General features: G+C 59.0%; 5 protein-coding genes across 5 annotated transcripts; 2 read left to right on the forward strand and 3 right to left on the reverse strand.

Annotated features, from left to right (window-relative positions):
- Positions 1-874: 874 nt before the first annotated feature.
- On the reverse strand, positions 875-2,158 carry SPRG_20964 (hypothetical protein; the record flags this gene model as incomplete). Its single annotated transcript, XM_012352723.1, has 9 exons — positions 875-1,067; positions 1,108-1,340; positions 1,388-1,442; positions 1,497-1,594; positions 1,639-1,719; positions 1,770-1,814; positions 1,867-1,992; positions 2,038-2,058; positions 2,105-2,158. 9 exons carry the CDS (start codon positions 2,156-2,158, stop codon positions 875-877), a joined length of 906 nt encoding a protein of 301 aa, XP_012208113.1.
- An 8,995-nt stretch (positions 2,159-11,153) lies between these two features.
- On the reverse strand, positions 11,154-12,977 carry SPRG_11050 (hypothetical protein). Its single transcript, XM_012352711.1, has 5 exons — positions 12,334-12,977; positions 12,172-12,288; positions 11,997-12,121; positions 11,827-11,944; positions 11,154-11,781 (listed from the first exon to the last, which is right to left on the reverse strand). Exons 1-5 carry the CDS (start codon positions 12,958-12,960, stop codon positions 11,236-11,238), a joined length of 1,533 nt encoding a protein of 510 aa, XP_012208101.1. The 5' UTR covers positions 12,961-12,977; the 3' UTR covers positions 11,154-11,235.
- Positions 12,978-13,601: 624 nt separating this feature from the next.
- SPRG_20965 (hypothetical protein) lies at positions 13,602-15,438 on the forward strand (the record flags this gene model as incomplete). The annotated part of the gene is made up of 2 exons (XM_012352724.1): positions 13,602-13,814; positions 13,861-15,438. The coding sequence occupies 2 exons, from the start codon at positions 13,602-13,604 to the stop codon at positions 15,436-15,438; spliced, it is 1,791 nt and encodes a 596-aa protein (XP_012208114.1).
- Positions 15,439-16,236: 798 nt separating this feature from the next.
- SPRG_20966 (hypothetical protein) lies at positions 16,237-17,573 on the forward strand (the record flags this gene model as incomplete). The annotated part of the gene is made up of 2 exons (XM_012352725.1): positions 16,237-17,500; positions 17,548-17,573. 2 exons carry the CDS (start codon positions 16,237-16,239, stop codon positions 17,571-17,573), a joined length of 1,290 nt encoding a protein of 429 aa, XP_012208115.1.
- A 545-nt stretch (positions 17,574-18,118) lies between these two features.
- On the reverse strand, positions 18,119-18,701 carry SPRG_20967 (hypothetical protein; the record flags this gene model as incomplete). Its single annotated transcript, XM_012352726.1, has 2 exons — positions 18,119-18,161; positions 18,199-18,701. 2 exons carry the CDS (start codon positions 18,699-18,701, stop codon positions 18,119-18,121), a joined length of 546 nt encoding a protein of 181 aa, XP_012208116.1.
- Positions 18,702-18,949: the final 248 nt, after the last annotated feature.

Consider the following 18,949-nt stretch of genomic DNA (forward strand, 5'->3'; position numbering starts at 1 on the left):
CTTGAGCCTACGCATCCGTGAGCGGCGTCCATCGCAGCGAGAACGTACAGCGAGAGGAAGGACGCGAGTTGCACGAAGCTCGCGAATTGGCTGGGATCCCGAAGTCTCTTTTGCACGACGGTCTTGCCTTCGATGGTTCCGGTGCGGATTTCGTACGAAGCGCCGTCGGCGAGGACCGACGACGAGGCAAAACTGCCCGAGCTCGATGCGCCGGATCGGCGGCTCCTCGGGCTGCCGCTCGTAGTACCACTGCTGCTTCTCGACCTCGAACGCGAGCCGGTCGCGCTGTAGCTGGTGCTGCTCGTGCTCGATCGCAGCCGCGCGGACGTCCACGGCCGCGACCTGCTCCTGGAGCTGCTCGATGTTCGCCGCCAGCGCCTGCACGTGCGCGACGAGGAGATCGAGCCGCTCATGCTCCGAGGGCAGGTCGGCGCTGCATGAGGCGCACTGCGCCAAGAGGATGTTGGTGGCCTCGCCGCAAGCGCTGCATACGACGTCGGCCATCGTGCGAAAAACTGGAAGTCCCCAGCTCACCATCTGGCACGTCCATCATATATTCAAGGACGCTGGGCGCGCTACAGATTACAATATTGAATATTAAATATTGTAATATGGATATGCTTGCGGTACAGTATGTAATAGCAGTGGCCGTCGCGCCGCCGTGGAGCAACGGGGCGATGGTTGTGCCGCCTGCGCTGATGTACTTGTATGCGTATCCATGTCATATACCATCTCCTCGTGAAAGAAGTACGAGGCAATCGAGACGGCGCCGGACGCGAATATATTGGGTGCGCTACAATATCGGTCGCGTTGAAGGACAACGAGGGTGCGATATGATTCGAGTGGAATATGAATATATATCCGAGTGCCCACGTCACAAGACGGTCGAGTGGGCCTTCAAGAGCGCGGCGCGCTGGGGGCCGCTCGTCGGGTAGCGCTGCTTACTGTCGGCAATGTAATACCACGTGGCAAGCACGCAGAGGCAATGAATACTGGCCACCACGAGCCAAAGCGTGCCCAAGTGCTGCAGCTGCGACTGGAGGTACAAGAGCCACGTGACGTAGCACCTAGTTGCGCTCAATATTGTACATGCAATCAAGTACGCACCCGTCGCCGGACGTCATATTGTCTTCGAGGCACCGCCCCGTGCTGCCCTGTCCTTCGCCGCCAAACGGAAGGTCCCAGTCGATCGCGATCGCACAGTCGGCGTCAACACGCTCGGAGGTCGACGTTGAGCAGAATGCGCCCGAAGCGGCGCACGCTGGGTGGAGGCTAAGCGCGCAGCTCCGCTGGTTGCTAAAGCCGCAGCACTGGCCGTCGTTTTGAATGCCTTGGAGCAGCTACAAGACGCAGTCGCTCCACCCATCCTCAAGCCTCGACGGCGTACTTGGCCGGCCGCGACAGAAAAGTCGAGTGCGGTCGCTTGGTGCCATACCCGTTGCCTACATAATATGGTGCATTTAGTTAGGGGATCGGCTATGGAGAGAGACGAGTACCACATATCATAGCCGGTGGTGTAGCGGTCGTCGCCGAGGAGGGCGGTGCAAGCTTCCGACGTTGCATTGCGGCGCCCGAGCGACGCGCACACGTCGAGCTAAAATGGCATGTGTCGATGCGACTCGGTAGCTTTTTCTCTACCGCGGGGTAGACTGCTTGGTGCAGGAAGAAGCCGCCACACCCGAGCTCGAGGAGCGCCAAGCCCGCCGTCACGAGCATGTACTACGCACGTCACGAGAAGGTCGCGAGTCAACGATGAAGTTGCGGCGTACAATTTTCAGGGACGGAGCGCGCTGCGAATGAAAGCAACAGCGGCCCTAAACAAGAAGCCGGCTCCGCGACCGAAACAAAGAGAGAGTTTGGACGCACGAAGAAGGCGACGCCGGTCACGAGTCCGCCGAGTACGATCTGGCTCTGTAAAACCGCAAACGTAGGCGAGCTCGGATGGATCGAGTGGTACGTCGGCGACGAAATGACCATGTTGAAGCTCAACACCTACCAAGCCAAGTCCAAAGGGATCGACCACGACGTGCAAGTTACCATGATGACCACCCCCAGCATCTGCAGATAGATATAAGAACCATAGACGGAGGCGGAGGGCACGTACAAAAGCCATCGCGGCCGATGTGCTCCAGAGCACCGGCGCCCATGCGACGCCCATGGCAGCAACTATAGTTCCACCAACGACGGTTGCGCAAAACCCTTCAAGATCGCTCGTCTTGGATACAATGTGATTTTTTCTCGCCTCCGAGAGATATACACTGTCGATCGTCGGCGTGGCTTTCAGGTCTGCTGCGCCACCGACTCTCCGCAGCACGAAGCGAAATCGGTGGCGTCTCGATCGAGCGCACCCGTGCTTCAGGGAAAGCATACTGGGCAATCGTATAGGTTGTCGGTCGAGTGCTCCGAGCAAAGCGTGCATGCGCCAGCGCCTCCATAAAAGTGTTCCCAACAAGCTTCCGCGCCATGGCGACACCGACACAAGACGTCGGCGAACGATCAGGATAGTATCTCGCGGCACGCGTGAAGCTGGGTTTTTGTACCGAGGCCAAGCAAGGGCGCCATCTTGAACCGCCAGGCCGGACCGCCAAGATGGCGGCAGCTCTACCAGCTCTCTTATTATAGCAAGGCGCAAAGCGGAGATCGAAGATCCAGCATCCGAACACATTTGCGATTTGCTCGTCCAGCTCCAACTCTCTTAGCTACTCAACGCTTTTTCAACCTACCCACCAGTCCCTTCTTGGGCGGCGGCGGTGTCCCAACACCAACCCCGTTCGTCTCCCCAAGCACTTGCGTCTATAGCCGAGGGGACGAAAAACCATGCGTCGGTGGTAGCGCTCTCCTCGGCGGAAGACGGCGCCGAAGATCCGCTCCCGAGACGGCAATGTAGGCAAATGTAGGCCTTGTAATATCGCACGGGCAGGGAGGATGGGCAACGCGAAGAAGGTGTTGGCAGCGAGAGGCAGTTGGCGGCGAGATGCGCCAAGTACCAACTGCAAAGTTGCTGCAGCATTGCACACTACCGTAGTACGTTGCGGCAAGTTCTCTGCGCGCACGTTTTATCACGCACAACACGTGTACCGTAGGTGGGGACCCGGTGCGTCATATTGATACGCATATCCACTGGCAGCTGCAACGTGTTGAGCGCCGCGTTGTGCGGGTCTGTGAGGAAAAACCACGGAGGGTTGGCTTCAAGGCGCGTTATCTGCAAGGCCCTGCCATCGCCTCGTGTGACCAAGTGCGCTACTGTCGCGACATCGGCGGCCACGGCACGCGAGCCAATATCTCGCGCCCGTGCAAGATTCCGATTGCAGTAGCTTTTTGCCACTCTCAATCCTCCCACCCATGCTACTCGAAGGTTGACTGCCCCTTGTACGAGGCATGATCGCGGGCGTACCGTTGGCTTCGTCATTTGACCTGTCGAGGCGCGATCTTATAGCTGGAAGGGGATATGACCGAAACCTGGTGCGACAGAGTAGCCAACGAACGACGCAAGCTGAGCCAATCGGTGGGCATGCGGCCGGGGAAACTCTGCATGCTGGTTGTCGATGCGGTGCGCGACGAAGGAATACCGCGACGAAACGGAGGCATCGTGCAGCTGAAAGCAACTAGTCGTCCGAAATGGAATTCGCTTAAAGAGTGCGCATATAATCAGAACGATTTAAAGTTGGCGGTTATCTTATACCTATCTGTGCGAATTGATAAAGTACAACTGCGCCCCGCGCGGTGGCAGCTATCCTCACTTGCCAACTTGCCTCGAGCCGCCCACGCCTGCAGCACCATGGCCATCTTTGAATCGATTCGCCACCTCCCGACGCACGAGCTGCGCAAGTACTTTCACTACCCGCTCAAGGAGGCTGCCGCGCGCTTGCACTCGTACGAAGGCGCCGTGATCCGCCTTTGCCGCCAGCGCGGCTTCCCCAAGTGGCCGTATCGCCAGCTCGCTAAGCTTAGTCGCAAGATGCGCTTCCTCGACAACGTCATCGCCAAGATGGAGGACGGGCCGACGGTCCAGGTCGCGGCTCGCCGCGCGCAGCTCAAGGCCCAGTACAACGCGATCATGTACTGGGACCCGAAAACGTCTCGCACGTCGTTCACAGCGCTCATCAGCACGACCGACAGTGAAAGCGACGACGCCAGCTACGACGACGACGCGAGCAGCAGTTGCTGCGATAAAGCCACAAAGAGCCACGAGCCGTGCAAGATGGCCATATCCTTTATCCTGCACCTCTAGTTTTGCATAAGATCTGTCTGTAGTGCGTGCGTGTGTCCAAGTAAGATGACTGTAATCCAACCATGTTTGCGTTGAGCTGCGGCGAGTGTTTCTCACGCTACTGGTATCGCCCGATGCATGGCTTTGTTGGCGATCGATGGCCTCGTCCTCAGGATCTACGCTTATTGGCTCAATAAGCCAACGGCAAAAATCGGGTATTCGGGGATGAAATGCGGCATATGGGAGCTTGGCGGATATCGGGGTACCCGGTACATTGCGGTAATACAAAGATCGTCGACTTATCCGGCTCCTCGCCCAACACGAGTGGCCGCGACGTCACCTTATCCCGCGGATCGCGCTCCTGCCTCCGCCTGCCTAAATCAAGTTCCTCTACCGAGTGTACACAACGGAGAAAGTCCGACAATGTTATCTTGCACAGTTTTATCTACCGTATTGTAAAAGACGACTCACTTCAACAACAACAGTAATGCAAAGCAGATGATGTACGGGACAAGCGTGCCCTTTCGAAAATACCTTGGTACCAACGACAGCACGGTGGCGGCACCGCTCCGCATTTAGGTCTTTAGGCTCACTCTATTTATGAAGTCTTCTTGTTTGCGTTGGAGCGTGGAGTCAATAACCTGTCGTCGCTTTGACGGATTGACAGAACAACCCCAACGATGTTCAAAATCTAGGGCTAGGGTCGGAAAATGTAACACACACTGACATCGCGTTTGCCTGTCGACGTCGAGGACAAACTATACATGACTTATCTGCGTCGGGAGCCAGCCACGTGTGAGAACACTGTCCGAGTCGAGCATTTTGGAGATTTTTGCTCGCTGAGGTTTCCAACTATTCGCGTCAACGATCGTAGATCGTCCTTGTGGGCGACACCCCGCAGCGTCACCGCACTCGAGGTCCCGCGCCACCGCGAGATCTTCAACGACCCGTCCGATTGTTTTAAAAATCCATCTCGTGCTCGACGTCACGTAGTGCTACGTCTGAATGCGTGGGAGTCGGCACCAGCACTTGGTCGTTTGGAGGGAGCTGCGCAAGGAGAAATCCATCCCGTGGTGGACCCCCCCCGCCGAGGGATAGCTCGCGCGAGGTCGCACTCAGGCTACTGTACTCGAACCACCCGACACAAGGGTACTGTAGTACCCCTGACCCGACAGAGATGCGGTTGAAATGACGTGGCACGCTCTGAAGCGTTCATTCCACTAAGAAATGGGTGGTGTTCTAAAAATAGATGCACTGGCTTGCCCCGAGGCGGCTTTGGGTACCGCGTGCGGCGGTCGTGCCTTGGCGTGGACCGTCGTCCCCGTACACGGTACGATGGGACAAGGGGTCTGTTGCCGTGACCTTGCTCCTGGTGCTCAACGTTGCCATCATGTACGTCTTGCGTGAGCATCATACTGTATTTGCTGACCGCATGCAAGCAGGCCACTCAAAGCGTACATTTCCGAGCCCTTTCCGTGGCACCAAGTGCCCATGCAGGGTATCCCCGATCACTGCAGTCGCAACTTTACGGCCTGCGCGCCGACGTTGCTTTCGGCGCTGCAAAACCAAAGCCAGCAACTCGGGCCTGACCAAGTGTACCTCGTCAGCGACCGGCTCGACCTCGTACGTGTGCGCTTTGCAGCCCTTCCCGACCCGAGCGAGGCCGACACGTTCTACCTCACTTTACCCTACTCGTCGTTTTACTCGATTCAGCAGCGGACCCTGTTTAGCGCGATTGCATGGCGCGAAATGAACGCGTCGGCGTTTGCGACCACTGAGCTGACGCTCTTTCTGGGCGTTGCGATCTCGCTCAATGCCATCTGGATTGCGCCGAGCAGCCAACCAGACACAAATGCCCACGATCTGGTTGTCTGCGCGGCCCGCGTGGCCTTTCCACCGTGGTGGCTCTGGCTCAAATTCGGTTATCGGCTCGTCTTTGTGGCCTATCTGCTCACGTGCATGTGGCGCCTCTACTTTGCGCAGTACAAAACACTGGTCGCCAATTTGAAGCGCTACGGTATCGAACACGCGGCCGTTGGGTCCACGCTCACGCTAATCGTCGGCGATCCCACGAGCCTCATTTTGGTGCAGCCGCGCGTCATCCTCGGCTTCGTCGTGGACTTTTGGATGAGCGCCGACTATGCCGGGCGTGCATACCTCCGCGTTGGCCAAGTCGTCGACCCGCTTCAGTTTTTCGTCGCGTGCTTGTACCTCTCGCGCACGCTCTGGTTTGCGTACGGTGCAGTCGTCGCCACTTCAAACCTCATGAAGCGCTGTAATTTGGCGCAGTATTTTCACAGCGTCGACCCGACGTACACGGCGATCGGTGTCGCGATCGTTGCCGGGCCGTTTACCTATGTACAGATGCAAATTCCCGCGTTCTGCGAGCTGTACAACACTCTCTTTGTCGCCCTCGCGCGCCGCGACGACACGATTGACATTGGCCTCGCAGCCGTTTTTTACACGGCGTTGACGGGCGGTCTTCCCCTCGTGTTTGCCTTTTGGCCGCGGCAAGACAAGCGGCCAAAAAACGTGGCTGCCGTGAGCCACAACGACTTGAAATCCTGCGTGGCGCTTTACTGTAGCCTAGTGGTCTGGCGACGACGACCGATCCAGTTTGCGGGTGGCAGTATCTACACCCTTTTCGCCAAAGACGAGGCGTGGAAGGCGATTCTGGGCGTGAGCCAGCGCAGCACCGACTGCTACGTGCTCTACGACGCACGAGGAAACAGCTCACTCCAAGAAGGCGTTCGACTGAGCCTCGCGGTCCGCGTCGAGAAGCAACGACCGCTTGAAATGCGCGACGCGAGCATGGGCACGTCGGTGGGGCGCATCACATTTGAGAAAAACGACTCAATTGCGCTTGTGCGAGGCTCGCATAATGTCGCCTGGATCATGTAATCATACAGACAATCCATGCAGTTAATCGCAGCCCAATGGTACACTTGCAGGCAACAAAGTTGCGTGTTTGCAGACCGACGCAGTCAGGACATCGTCGCTTCACAGGCAGGCAGCACTGCAATGCACTTGCCTGAGAATCGTACAATACTTGACCAGCCACGGGGCTGGTCAAGTATTGTACGATTCTCAAGGGGGTAAACAAGACGGTACACTTCTGCTATTTGCATTTTGAAACGTTGTTGCGAATGGCGCCAACGTGGCTCCTCGGCCGATCCGCGGCAGTCGTGCCGTGGGAGACGCCGCCAGCGTTTGTCGTTCGCGTCAACAAGCGGTCCGTCCTCGTGAGCCTCCTCATGGTCCTCAACGTCGCCATCATGTTTGACGTCTTCCAAAAGCGTGGAAGTTGACATTGCCGTAGGCCGCTAAAAGCGTATATTTCCGAGCCGTTGCCATGGACGCATGTGCCCATGGAAGGGATTCCCGACACGTGCTACGTCAACTTCACCTCGTGCTCGCCCATTTTGCTCGATGTGCTGCGCAGTCGCAGTGCGCACCTGCCGCTTGGCCCTGCATACCTCTCAAACGATCGGTTCGACCTGGTGCGCGTTGTCCTGCCGCCGCTGCCGCCGCCAACCGAGGCCGATTCGTCGTTTTACCTTGAGCTTCCTTACTCGCTCTTCTACTCGGTCGAGCAACGTATGTTGCTGCAGGCCGTCGTCCGACATGACATCAACGTCTCCGAATTTGCGACGACTGAGCTCGCACTTTTCCTGGGTATTACGATTTCGTACAATGCGATTTGGTTGACGTCGACGGGAAATGGTACGCATTACATGACGGCGTGTGCGGCGCGGGCGTCGCTCGCATCTTGGTGGCAATGGCTAAAGCTTTCGTACCGGCTCGTGTTTGTCGGCTACTTGCTTATGTGCATGTGGCGGCTCTACTTCAAACACTATCGCACGCTTGTGTCCAATTTGCGGCGGTACGGACTGCCGTCGGCGCCTCGTGGGAGCACGTTGACCATTGTGTTGGGCGATCCCACGAGTCTCATTTTGGTGCACCCGCTTGTCATTACCGGCTTTTTACTCGATTTCTGGATGAGCGCCGACTTTGTCGCACGCGCCTACCTCCGCGTGGGCCAACTCGTGGCTCTGGTTCCATTCTTGACGGCGTGTCTGTATTTATCACGGACCCTCTGGTTCGCATATGGGTCGCTCACGCTCACGTCATCGCTCCTCAAGCGCTGTCGTTTGGCCAAATACTTCTATGGCGTCGACCCCACGTATACGGCAATCGGAGTCATGCTCGCTGCGGGGCCGCTCACGAACTTTCAAACGCGGCTGCCCGCGCTCTGTGCCTTGTACAACACACTCTTTGTCGCGCTTGTTGGCCAAGAGAACGCGATCGACACGGGACTCGCGGCGCTGCTCTACACGTCGCTCATTGGCTTGCTGCCGCTGGGCTTTGGCTTCTGGCCGCGTACACGTCGCGTGCCACTCGAGATGGCGCGTGGCGGCCACAACGACGTCAAGTCGCGCTGGGCGCTCTACTTTAGTCTCTTTTCGCTGCTGCGCAGAAACGCGTCGATGCAACTCGAGGGCGGCAGCATTTACACGCTCTTTGTAGCACACCCCGGGGCGAAAGCGACTCTGGGCGTGAGTCAGCGCGGCACGGACTGCTACGTCCTCTATGGCGCGACGCAATCAGGGGCGAAGCAAGGCACGCGCTTGAGCTTGCTCTCGCGCATTGACGGCGGGTGCGTGGCGCAGCTCCCGTCGCGCAAGGCGCTCGGTTCGGCTGTCGGACACGTGGAAGTGACGTCGGACGTTGCATCGCTCACCGTTGGCGCGAACGGTTGCCAATGGATCCGTTAAGGACCGAGTTCATCACGCTTTGTTCCACAAAGACGGGGTCGATTTGGAGTGGTCAGAAGTCCTCGAAGAGAGAATAGCCGAGGTCTCTCAATTGATGTACAACTTGACGAGGCGGGTAGCATCAAACCAACACGTCCAATAATATACTAGAGCTATATCACAATACGCAATATATTTTAGTGCAAAATACAATGTGAATCTATTGCCTGGTGTGTCCCTATTTCGGTCCCGGCTAAAATTACGCGACCCACTCCGTCTACATTGGATGCTACTAGATGCGTGCGTGGGGAAGCACTGTGGCGCCGTGGACGGCCGTGCCGCGCAACGTGGTCACACTCAACAAACGGTCGGTCGCGTGGAGCCTTCTCATGCTGTGCAACATCTTTCTCATGTCCGTACTTGGTCGTCGCGTCTCCCACGGCTCATGTACAATAACGCTGTCTAGGCCGCTCAAGGCGTACATTTCCGAGCCCTTTCCGTGCATGTCGACGCGATTCCAAACGACTGCGCACGCAACTTTTCCGACTGCGGGCCGCGGCTCCTCGCCTTCTTTCAAACTCAAAGCCAGCACCTCTCGAACGACGCGCCGCACATTGCCACCAAAGTGTACGACCTCGCTCGGGTCCCGTTCCCGCTGCCGACCGACGCCGACGCGTCATCGGCCGACGCGTACGTTGCGTCGATGCCGTACGCCCTCTTCTACTGCGCGTCCCAGCGCGACCTCGCGCACCGCGTTGCGACCCACCGAATCAACGCGACGGACTTTGCCAGCGCCCAAGTCGCCGCTTTTCTCTCCAGTCCGATCGCCTTTTCCGTCATTTGGGCGTCGACCGATGCAGCGACGCCCGGCGGCGGGATCATGCACATGGGGTACGTCCGCGCCGCGACGTCGACGTGGTGGACCTCGGTCAAGTTTGGTTTTCGGCTCCTTCTGTCCATGTACCTTGTCCGGTGTACGTGGGCCCAGTATTTTGTGCACGTCAGAACGCTGCACCATCAGCTGAGCACGATCGGGCTGGCCATCGCACCAGGGCGTTCCTTCGAGCTCGTGGTCGGGGACCCCACTAGCATTGTGCTTTTGAACCCGGTTGTGACCACCCTCTTCATCGTCGACTTTTGGATCAGCGCGGACTTTGTCTCGTTGGCCTTCACGCGCGTCGCGGTCGTGACGTCGCCTCTCACGTACTTTATCGCGTGTATGTACCTCTCGCGGACCCTCTGGTTTGCCTACGGGGCGCTTGGTGTCATGTCGACGTGTCTCAAACGACTGGGCAAAGCCCACCTATTTCACGCGGTAGATCCGAGCTGGACGGCCGTCGCCGTCATGTGCATTGCGGGGCCGTTCACGACGCTCCAGACGCGCCTGCCCTTTCTGATTGATCTCTACAACTGGGTCTTTACCCTCCTCGCCTCGTCGTCGACGACGATCGAGACAAGCGCCGCGGCGCTCGTCTACACGGCGCTCATTGGCGGCTTGCCGATCGCGTTTGGTCTGTTTCCGCGCCATCGGCCGCGACGGCTTCGAGTGGGTCCCCGCGTCAGCGCGACGCCACCCGCGTCGTACCTCGAGAACGATGTCAAGGCCCGCTGGGTGCTCAGCTTCACGTTTCCGAAGAGGTCGAAGGAGGTCCATGGTGTCGACATGCTCGGAGGCAGCGTCTACGCACTCTTCGAGGAGCACCCGGCGCTGCGACGCGAGCTGTGCATGAGCCAGCGCGGCGGCGACTGCTACATCGTGTACGACGAAATGGCGTCGATGACAAGCGTTCGCGTCTCGCCACTGCAGTGCGTGGACCCGCGCCCTCCGCTCGTCGTGGGTTCGGCCGAGCCAGGACACCTCTTGGGCCGCGTCGACATGCGCAAGGACGCACCCGTGCTCATCCTCGGCGACGCCAACTCCAAGTGGATCATGTAAATCAAACCACACTGCATCCAATCCACAGCGCACCGATCCCCGACCCCTAGCACGGATACCCTTGGTCTATAATTGTAGCACTTGGTCTTTTCGGCGGGGATTGGGCGTCGATTGTGTGATACCGTCAATGGCGGGTTAGGGAATTGACTTACAGCAGCATGCTTGCACGGCGTCGTCGCATGGCAGACGGACGACTCAAGGGTGTCAAAGCACGACATTAACGCTCCGGAGATCGTGGTGGCCGATCTAGACGGCGGCAAATGGCGTGCACGCTTGTTCATTAGTTCTTATTGCCAACCTATACAGACAGCCTACCGCTGCCTTCGCTTGCGCGCCTAGTTGGCCGCTTGGCGCTCGTAAATGAGCAAGTACGACTCGGAGATGCCAATGAGCTGCGGCATCGTTTCCTGCACGTGGAGGTCCTGGAGCTCGTACCACTGGTCGGTCGCCCGGTTCTGCACGTGCACGCGGTACGAGCCGTCGGCGAGCGGATCCATGTTGACGGCGGTCGTCGCTTGGCCAATGGTCGGCGGGCTGTCGTGGCACACGTTCGCGACAAGGTTGTACTTGGTCGACGGCAGCTTGGAGAGGACGCTCGTGACCAAGTGCTGGCGCTCGAGGATGCCGGCGCTCGAGCCACCGAGCGACGCGAGGAGCGCCTTGAGCTCGCCGATCGACATGGCTGCGATCGCGTCGCTCGACATGCCGAGCTCGACGTGGTCGCTCATTTCGAGGTTCTTCACGGGAAAGTTCACGATCGTCGGGTTCTTCTCGGTGAAAAAGTTGTTTTTCGTGAACCGGTGGATGTGGAAGATGAGGTACTGGGGCAGCGTCTCGAGCGTATACTGCTTTTGCTGCCGGACCGCGCCTTGAAACACGTGCTACCGCCATGTGTCTGCACCCGATAAGAGATATCGCCGTCATACCGTGATCTTTTCGCCGTTGAACTTTTCCAAGACCGTAAAGAGGGGCACTTGGGGAATGACATTGCCGCCCTGCGAGTCCTTGAAGAGCGGCGTCGGCGGCAAATCCAACGAGAGAAACCTACAGCGCATGCATAATGCCCCAGTTGCGACACTGCGATGATAGCGTGTACAGGAAGGGCGTCGTGGCCTTGGTGACGCCGGCAGCGGCGCCGTCCGAGAGCGTCTTGACCTGCACCGTGCCCTGGAAGACGTCGTGGATGATGCTGCTGCCTTGCTTTCGCGTGCCACCGACGCCCTAGTCAGCATCAACATGATGCAAACGGTGGTCGCATCCCTCGAACGTACGCGATGGAGCTCGTTGAGGAACCACGAGAGGAACTCGAGCGCGTCCTTTTGCTCACCAATGTGGAAGCGCTTCTTGCTCGCGACCGAGATTTCTTGGACAATCTCATGCGGACTGATCTAGCCGGAAGCATGAGCGTCCTGCATGGGTCGCCAGGGTTCGACCGTGTTTTTGATGTTATGGGGACTCCACATCTTGCGCATCATCTCGCCAAAGCGCACGACGAGGCTCGATTTGGTCTTGGCGACGGCCGCCATGTAGTTGGCGGGCTCGAGAAAGTAGTCGCGGAGCGGCGGGACGTGCGCGAGCGCATGCAGCACGACCGAGACGTAGTCGGTCTTCTTGAGGTTGTTGAGGCCGATAAAGCCCGGGAGGTACGAGACGCCAAAGCTGTCTTGGGCGAGCTTCCGGTTCGCATCCATGTGCGCGATCTGCTCCGTCGTGAACGTTGGGCGCAGCGCGTGCTGGATCGGCAAGAGCGAGAGGTCGTTGACCTCGTAGTTGTCGGGCAGGCAGTAGATCTTGTCGGTCGAGAGGTTGATGAAGACGTGGTGGAAGCTCTGCAGCGCATGCATGTAGGCGTGCGTCTTGGGGCCACGGCCCTGGAAGTACTTGCCACACACCAAGCACGCGTACGCGTTCTGCGCCGAGAGCGAGACCGAGCAGACCTTCTCAAAGTCAAAGTCCAGCAGCTGCGGCTTGACCGTGTCTAAGTATGGGCAGCGCTTCCGCTTGTTCATGCTCGTCGCCGGCGTCTCGTCGTCGGGCTCGGGCTCCTTGCGCTTGCTCATGCTGCAGCTGTGGTCGCGGCAAATTATGGGCGCCAGAATCGGTCTTTAGGTAAAACGCGTTTTAGTCGCGGTTTGCCCGCAGATGTTCCTCGTCCGGGATGGCACGCGCGACTCTTTGCCACGCACTGTACATACCATCGATTTAGGAAACATCAAGTGTTGCGCTCGCATGCGTCGCGTGGCCGCGACGCCCCCCTGCGCTTGTGCCAGGATGCACTACTGTTTAACGTGTTTAAACGCGTTTGTGCAAATTAGGTCCAAGCGAGGCCTCTGCAACTTTATACCAAAAGTGTTTTTTAACGCTGCCTATGCGTGCGTAGACGGTAGGATCATGTATCAGCGTACAAACACCAAGTACGTGTACAGCAAAGCCACCAGACGCTGAGACGGCCTACGACATTTTACCAGTGTGCTACGAGGCTCTGGTTTGACGGCATGAGCTCGGAGCGCCTTCACTTAAAAAGCAATATCAAGTGCTGTATACCTCTCACATTGGATATAAATACGGGATAAAATGCAAGATCTCGTTACAAACACCAAGGTATTTTTATGTCAACGATCCATAAACGACAGGAAGGCAGGACGTTTCTAAAGTGAGGGGGAATTCGTCTTTTGCGTCGTCGAAAACGAACGTTGAAGCCATGGAGATGGTCGTCGACGACTCGCTGCTGCTGCTGCCGAGCACGGAGGAGCCGCCGCACGAGGACCTACTGCACACCCAAGCCCACGACGCCTACGACGTCGAGCCTGAGGAGGCCAGCACGACGACCAAGACACGCAAGCGCGAGCGCTTGACGCTCGGGCAGAAGCGGCAGGTTGTGGACCTCGCGTCGAGCCACCAGTTTACGCACCGCGTACGTCGCAGTCGCCTCTCTGGAGCGCGCTATACATGGTGCGTAGGAGCTCGCCGAGAAGTTCCAGGTCGGGCGCACGACGATCACCAACATTTGCAAGAACACCGAGCTCATTCGGAACGAGACGGACTCGGCCGACCTCCTCAAGAAGCGGCGCAAGACGACCAAGTGCACGTACGACCTCAAGATCCTCGACGAAGCCTTGCACAAGTGGCGCATGGAGATCCGCGTGAGTAACCCGGAAATGAAGCTCACGGGCGCGGCGCTGCAGCAAAAGGCCATCGAGTTTGCCCAAGCCATTCTGCACGACGAGTATGCGCGCCTTCCGGAGAAGATCCAGCTCGCGCTGAGCAAGTTTGGCGCCTCGAACGGCTGGCTCGACGGGTACCGCACACGCTTTGGCAACTTTAGCTCGCGCTCGACACACGAGCAGGCCGCGATCAAGCAGGTCGACTACCAAACGCGGCTGCGGGAGCTGCACCGCAGCTTCGACGGCATCGAGCCCTGCGACATTTGGACGGGCGGCGAGTTTGCACTTGTCTTCAAGCCGAGCCACGTCATGGACAAGGGCCGGTGCACGGTCTCGCTATTCGCGAACGCGGCCGGGGACCTCTTTGATATGCAAGTGGTTGGCATTGAGAAAGGGGGCACCCCCGTCGAGATGGACGGGCTCGACTTGCGGTCGCGGTACCGCATTTTGTACGGGTACTCCAAGACTGGTCTCCAGGTCGCGACGACGTCGATGGCGATGCTCAAGGCGCTCAACCAGCACGCCAAGCATCTCAAGCGGACGTTCCACGTCGTGCTCGACAGCGCCGTGCCGCACGTCAAGGCGGCCATGATGCTGGACGCGCTCGGCGACCAGCGCACGTTCTTCCTCTACGACCAGCTCCGGATTTACTTTTTGCCGCCGCACTTGAGTTTGCCCAAGTGCCACCCGCTGCACATGGGCATCATTGCGTGCTTCAAGGCGAAATTTCGCTACGAAATGCTCGACACGCTCTACACCAACTACCGCCATGCGACCGCGCTCGATGACGCGACCCGCGTCATCCAGTTCAAGCTCAAGACCGTCTTCCATTGGCTCGCGGTCGCTTTGCACAGCGTGCCGTCGAGCCTCGTCGTGCAGGCGTGGGTGGCCTCGGGGCTGCTGCCTGCCTCGACCGTCGCCAAGCTCCCGAAGCAGCCGCCGCCGTCGAGTGACGAGCCGTACGTGGCCCAGCTCGATGCGCTGCTGCGCGAGATCTCGCTCACGATGCCGGCGTTTCTGCAGTGGGTGCTTGGCACGGCCACCATGTCGGGCGCCGACCTTCTCAAGCTCGAGGCCAAAGAAAGCGTCAACGACCCTGGCGTCGACGAAACGCAAATCATCCGCAGCGTCTTGCTCAAGCACGACTTTCTCACCGTGCGCCGGGGCACACTCGACGATGCGCTCGATGTACTCGACGACGAAGACCCGGCCTTCGAGATGACGTGCCCCGACCGCGCGGCCGTCCTGGACAGCCTCAATCTGCTTAAGCGCTACCTGCGGCTCGCGCCCCAAGACCTTCCGACGCGCATGCCGGCGATTGCGATGCTCAATGACCTCAAGGCGCACCTCGGCGGCGACGAAATGACCGTATAAGGGAATATAACTTGATTTATTGCCTTGGTGTGCCATCTTATGTAGTATCTACGCAAGACGATTCGACCATATAGCACTTACTGGAGGCGTTGTTGAAGCACCGACGACCGAGCCAGTCCGCATCATTACCGTACTAGTAGGAAGACAGCTAAAAGAGCACGGCGCGGAGAGCTGGCGTGGAGCGGCTGGTGCAAATTTCGGGTGTGGTGAGCTGACGCAATCGGATGCAAGCAGTCGCATCTTGGCACTTTGGGGCGGAGTTGACTGGACGGATCGGCCCCACTGGCAAGTGCCAGGTGGCGCCCATCTTACTCTCCGACAACAGTACTCGGTGGCGCAGACTTGACGCATACCGCACTGCGATTGATGGAGCTCGCTACACGAGGATGGCTGCTACAATACCGATAATGACGGCAAAAGAGGTGCCAAGTGTGGTCGACACGCATGGCGCATTGTAGCTGGCGGTGTGCTCAGCACCGTGTTGCTCCATGGCGTTCGGTGCACTGGCGACTAGGGCAGTCAACAGAGACGTGCACTGGCGAGACTGGCGCAGTCAACAGAGACGGGCCGCTTCCGTAGCCAGTTGGTTGTCCTTGCTGCCAGGCGAGTGAGCATGCACGCCGGTGGCCCATCCAGGTCCTAATTCAAGGCCCGATTTGAAAGTCGGATCGGTTCAGCAAGTTTAGGACATTTGGCTGTTTTCATCCTCTGTGATACAAAGTTCAAGTCTAGATTAAAATTTGAATTGTAGTGTACTGCCAGCGTTTCGGGCTGAAACGGATGCAGTTGCGGATTGACATGCGGCCGCGCGATGAGAGCGTACTCGGGAAGCTGCTGGGGCACATGGCGCGCAGCGAGGACGACGGCGACGACGACGATGACGTCGCGCTGCTGGAAGATGCACAGTCGGTGGCGGCGGTCCGCCCGTCGACGCCCCGCCTGCCGTACCTCGCCTGGGACGGCGACGCTGTGCGCCCGAGCATCGCCCGTCCAGCGGCCGCGCCAAGCATGAGCCCGCGGCCGCAGCGCGAGGCAATTCTCGTGACTGAATTCGCCTTTCTCCACGCGTCCTTTGCACCGCCATTCCCGCTCGACCCGGCGGCGGCTGCAGCCGAGCCAGCTCCGTCCGCCGCCGGTACGAGCTCCAGCGAGGCGTCGTCCTTGCCGCGCACCTTGTCGTTTGGCGGCCAAGAGCTTCGTCGCAGCGTGCGCCAGCTCGTGCGCGAGATTCAGACCGACACGATTGGACCAAGCCCTACGACGACGGCAACGCCAGCCGACGACGAGGAGGAAAAGACGAGCGAGCGCGAGCTGCACATCACATCCAGCGTCCGCAATCTCGTGCTCAACCTGCGCCGCGACTGCGAGCGACACTCGCTGCAGCCAACGACCGTCGACAGCAGTGTCCTAGCTCGGCACGTCAGCCGACGCCGCGGCTACTCGAGTCCCGTCGAGTATCATCATAGGGGCCGGTCCACGACCGTGACGGCCTCGGCCCCGCACAAGGTCGACTTCTTGCCGCGTTTGGTGTCGAACGTCACGACGTCGCTGCGACGACTGAGTCTCTTGAAGGCCACGGCGCGGGCGCCAGCGATCCAAGCCGACGCGATCGACGGCGCGCGCTGGAAGATCGTCGAGCTCGCCTTTCGCTTTGGCGGCCCCCACCGGTACTACCTCGTGCAGGCCGTCAATATGTTTTACCCGCTGCAAAAGTTTGGGCGGCGCGGGTACCCGCACCCGACGCGACTGCTCTGCCACCAGTATGGCACGCTGCAGTGGGAGCACAAGCGCGGGGGGTACTCTGCGCCCGTGGACCTCGCGCTTGTCGAGCTTCTCGTCGACGGTCGGACGACCCCGGTCTTTCAAAAGCAAAAGCGCGTCTCGAAACGCAACGAAGCGTGCTCGCTGAGCATCGTGTTCACCGACCGGACGCTGGACCTCGAGACGAGCAGCGAAGACCACCGGGATTGGCTCAGCAGCGCCCTCCGCACGCTTGTGAACTATGCCAAGAAGCAGCGCCGTGCCGAGCGCATTGTCGTCATGGAAGAAGACACCAAGCACCGTGCACCCGTGATGGCATAAAATAGAGCCACCAAACCTGTACCATAGAAGCGAGAGCGTTTTCGATCCTTTAAACTAATACATTCACCCTCAGTTCCTCCAGACATGGCCACATGACTGTGCCACGCCTTTTCCCGCGATATCGACGTGGTTAAACGTTGGAGATCCATGACGATGTACGTATTGATGTATCGCAATGGAAAGTCGACGACCTCTGCAAAACGTTGATTTCTGATTGATCCAAGGCGATGGCTCCGCGTCCTGGTCCAGCTGCCGGAAGCGAGAGGGAGTGGGGGTTGTCGTCATTGTCGTCACTGACGTTATCGCGCCATTTTTGGCTTGTTGCAGCTGCGCAAGGAAGCGCGTGTCGAGGCTCGAGAGCAAGCTGAGACGCACTTGTATCACGCGACCAGGCGCTTCTTCGGCGCCACGGAGGCTCATGCCGAGGTGTTTTCGGGAGCGCTGGTGCTGGGCAAAGAGCTCGTAGACGCTGCCACCGGCCGGCTCGAGCACGGCGCCGGTCGGCATGCCCTGATAGATCAAGTGCATCGAGAGGCGTTGCTTGAGGTCCCCGACTCTCGGAACGATGGCCGCCGCCGCAGGATTGGTTTGGGCGGCGTCAAAGCGGCAACCTTGCGTGCCCCTTTGGAGGCATGACGGCACTTGGAGGCGGGAACACTGCCCGTGATGAGCGCGTACAAGAGTAGTGCGTAGACCATCTCGGTGGCCTGCGCGTCGTCGGTGGTCGAGGCGAAGAGGTAGTGGAAGAGCGTCATGAGCGGTGGAATTCGCGCCAAAAGCAGCGTCAACGGGCCCGCGATTAGAGCCACAACGAGCGCCACGACCGTCGGATCCACGTCCGTTGTGAACCACCGTTCGCGTCGAAGGGCTTTCGCGGCTGCCGATGCGAGCAAGATGACGCCGTACGCGAACCAGACGGTGCGCGAGAGGTAGAGGCACCCGAGGCAGAATGCCTGCGGATTCGCGACTTGAACTACGCGGACCGAGGCGCACGCGAGGTAGTTGGGACTTGACGCCAAGTCGATCGCAAAAATGAGGGGGACAATTGGGTGCAGTAGAATGACGCATGTGGGATCCCCGACTACGATCTCAAAGACGGTGCCAGGCCGCGCAGTGTGCAGGCCGTACTGGCGCAAGCTCCGGAGTAAGTGCTTATAGTGGCGGTAGTAGTGCCGCCACATGTAAGAGAGTATGTAGAGCGCAAAGCAGACGCGGCCAACGCACTTGACGTACGCGGCAGCGTGCGAGTGCGGAGCGATTTGATACCCGACGTACACGATCGCAGTCTCCGCGTCGTCGTTTTGGGTCGACAACCAAAGCACGGAGAGCAGCACCGGGAGGCCGAGGCAGCGACGTTGCCCGTCGCGTTCATGTCCCCGCGCGCAACTTGCTTTGCCCAGCGCACTTGGTCGGACGAGTAGTAAAACGA

This window comes from Saprolegnia parasitica (genome assembly GCF_000151545.1).
Source record: "Saprolegnia parasitica CBS 223.65 unplaced genomic scaffold supercont2.105, whole genome shotgun sequence".
NCBI classification, from domain to species: domain Eukaryota; phylum Oomycota; class Saprolegniomycetes; order Saprolegniales; family Saprolegniaceae; genus Saprolegnia; species Saprolegnia parasitica.

What these genes read in the sequence shown, in the direction of transcription:
- SPRG_11050 (XM_012352711.1), bottom strand. Translation starts at nt 12,960, where the DNA reads ATGAGCAAGCGCAAGGAGCCCGAGCCCGACGACGAGACGCCGGCGACG. An exon ending in CCCATAACATCAAAAACACG is followed by an intron (nt 12,289 to 12,333) that starts GTCGAACCCTGG and finishes GCTTCCGGCTAG; the next exon opens with ATCAGTCCGCATGAGATTGT. An exon ending in AAGGCCACGACGCCCTTCCT is followed by an intron (nt 11,945 to 11,996) that starts GTACACGCTATC and finishes CATGCGCTGTAG; the next exon opens with GTTTCTCTCGTTGGATTTGC.